The sequence below is a fragment of the Cariama cristata genome, unplaced genomic scaffold (assembly GCF_000690535.1).
Source record: "Cariama cristata isolate BGI_N322 unplaced genomic scaffold, ASM69053v1 scaffold29589, whole genome shotgun sequence".
In the NCBI taxonomy this organism is placed as follows: domain Eukaryota; kingdom Metazoa; phylum Chordata; class Aves; order Cariamiformes; family Cariamidae; genus Cariama; species Cariama cristata.
In genome coordinates, this window is record NW_009636752.1 from 1 (window position 1) to 3,008 (window position 3,008).

Genomic DNA, 3,008 nt, shown 5'->3' on the forward strand with positions numbered 1-3,008 from the left:
GGTCCTGGCGTGCTGGGGGGCCGGGGCCGTTTCAGCCTGCAGCAGACCGCAGCAGGCAGGAGGTATCCCAGAAATGGGCTGAGTGGATGGGTGGCAGCTGGGGACGGTCTCCTGCCTCCAGGGCCGTGCTGATGTAGCCCTGCTGCCTCCTGGCCCAGCCAGAATCGCAGCTTCAGAAAATACGACTTAAAATGATCAGGCCGTCGAGCCGTGCTCCTCTGAGCCTTTATCCAAGCAGCTCTCCAGGTGCGATTTAATTGCCATATGAACAAAGATGCTGAGGACGCAGCAACCAACTGCCCAGCTCCCCAGCCTCGGGCTCGGGCTAACCCGAGCGGGGGTCCCTGCCCACCCCCAGCCCGCACAGGGGCCACAGGATCGCCCACCCTGCTCCTGACCTGCTTGAGAGAGCCCGGTGTCCAGACGAGCTTGTAAACCAAGTAGAAGGGGATGCAGATGAAGGACGATGCTCCTATGAGGTACCCCACCGAGATGCTCCACTCGGGGTACTGATAGTCGAAGAGTGTCAGAGGCGGCTGGTCCAGGAGGGAGCTGATAACTATGAACTGTAACGAACAAAGCGGAGCGCGTTAGGGAAGGATGCTCATGGGGCCGGACTGCGGCAGGACATGCCCCGCTGCCGGTCACAAGCAGGCTCAGGGCGGTGGCAGGACCGTACAGCCCACAAACCCCACGGGCACATGGCACGGGCAGCCGGGAAAGCTCTTTCACGACAGCTGGGCATCCCTGGCCGAGCAGGTCCCCTGGCTCCCCAGAGAGAGGGGAGCAGCTGCGACCCCTCCCCAGCCCCGGCACTGATGCCGGCTCATCCCAGAGGTTCACAACGCCCGCGTCCCGCTGCCACCGCCGCCTTCCTAACCCCGAAAGGCCAGCGTGGACATTGCAGTGACATTTCGCAGGCTGTCACCCCTCGCTAGGTGCGGCCCGGGAGGTCTTTGTCTACCAGACCCCACCGAGATGGTGGCCTCGAAGGCTGCACGTCCCCGTGCTGAAATGAAATCATTTGCTGTCTCCTTTGATTATAATACTTCTCTCTTAATAACCAGGGCAAAGCGCTTAGAGCCGTAATTAATCCTCACAAGGCCTCTTCTCCTGCAGATCTGGGGAGATTAGACCCCTCTGCCTCTCACAGACAGCAGCCTTTGAAGTGCTGGAGGAGCTGGCATTTCAAAGGGGACGGATCCAGCCCGGCGCACAGCGCCGCAGTGCCGTCAGAGACGTACCCGTGGGATGCTGCGGACCAGGGGGACGAAACGAGGCTGCGCTTCCACCCGTGGCAGCACCCAGCTGCCAGCTCCCAGCTTTGCCCTGGAGCTGCAGAAGAAGCTGGGAAATGTCCTTCCAGCTCCCTTTCGTGGTGAAACCCCCTGTCCCGGGGGCTGGGGGCGGCTTGGCGTTGCCCGTGGCTGGAGCAGCGGCATGGGGAGGACCGGGATGAGGTCCCACACCCGCTCCACCCTCCCGGCACCTTGTTCATCTCATGCAACCAGCTCCCCTGGGGGGGGGCATTCAGCGGGAGGCTGACAACCCGGTCTTTAATTCGGGCCGTAGATACTCACCGCTAACAAGGCAGGGCTGATGGCGACCCAGCACACCTTCCAGAACATCCCCGGGGTGAAGCCCAGCATGGCTTTCACATCATGGGAGAACCTCTGTATCCCTGGCAGAGCAGAGAGCTGTCATGGCCCCGGGGCCCCGCAGAGGACGTGGGCACGATGCCCTCCGTGCCCCATCCCAGCCGTGCCAGGAGTCAGGCACGTGCTTCTGCCCCTGAATCCCCTGGCATTTACTCACGGATGTAAGGTTAAACACCCGTGTGGGTGCCTGCAGGATGTTTTTCATAACCGAGGCAGTTTCTTACCGTAAAACCAGGAGACGGCTATCGTTTCCAGCAGCACCACTGCCAGGATTGAGCAGCCAGCACCAAACTCCTCCAGCAGCTTCACCACGTAGGCTCCCCCCTGGAACAGCACAAGGGAGGGCGGCTGCAGACCCCACCGGGGGTTGTTGGAGGTACGAGGAGGTGTGTGGTGGGGATGGGAGCGGAGCGGTGCCCGGTGGTACTCACGTAGGTCAGGGTGCTCAGGGAGCCCAGGAAAGAGACTGTGATGAGGCCGAGGACAAAGAGCTCCCGTCGCCCGGCCAGGACCTGGGGGTACTCATCCATCACGGCCGTGATCACGGCCTCCAAGCCCCCAAACTGCAAAGGAAATGCCGGTGTGAGGCAGAGAAGTGAATCGTGGGGCCAGTCCCGTTCGTGGAGCAAACCTGCTCCCCGCAAGCCCCTTCTGCCCACAAGCAGAGTGGGGACATCTCGTCCTATCACCTCCCTCCGGGGTGACCGTCCCCTCGATGGGCTTTGGGGGACCCACTGGAGACGATGGTGCGGTGCTCCCTCTGTCCCCATGCTCGGAGGGCTTGGGTGGGCAGCCCCCCCTTCCCGAGGCTGTAGCTGCCCTTGTCACCCCACTATTCCCCGTGGGACCCAGCCGTTCCCAGTCCCCACTGGGGACACGGCCCTAGGCTGCACGGCTGTGCTGTTGAGCTCGATGGAGTTCCCTACCGTGCTGTCCAGCCCCAGCGTTATCATCATCAGGAAGAATACGATGGCGAAGAAGGTGGATCCCACCATGTTGGCGATTGCTTCGGGGTAGGTGATAAAAAGGAGGCTCGGCCCTAGGAGGGGACACTGGGTCGGTTTGTTGTTCCCCGTCTGCTCTTGCACAGGAAGTTGCTTGGGGAAGATGCAAAGCCAGAACCGCTCCCGGGCACAAGCCCCTGTGCCCCGGCAGACCCCAGTGCCGGCCATCACCCCGGCCCCCCTCAACCGTGATGGGCACCGCAGGGCCAGGACGGGGCAGTCGTGCCGGAGGGAGGCGAACCTTTATCTCTTGCAACATCCTCCACCTCCACGTCCCTCATCTCAGCCATGTAGCCCAGCACGGTGAAGATGACAAAGCCCGACAGAAAGCTGGTGAGGCAGTTCA

The 3,008-nt window shown here is 62.2% G+C and overlaps 1 protein-coding gene across 1 annotated transcript; it reads right to left on the minus strand.

The window, feature by feature from the left end:
• Positions 1 to 398: 398 nt before the first annotated feature.
• LOC104154560 (sodium-dependent serotonin transporter-like) lies at positions 399 to 3,003 on the minus strand (the record flags this gene model as incomplete). The annotated part of the gene is made up of 6 exons (XM_009708042.1): positions 399 to 566; positions 1,581 to 1,681; positions 1,883 to 1,982; positions 2,090 to 2,221; positions 2,585 to 2,697; positions 2,904 to 3,003. Coding segments are annotated over 6 exons (714 nt in total), but the record flags the coding sequence as incomplete, so codon positions are not given.
• Positions 3,004 to 3,008: the final 5 nt, after the last annotated feature.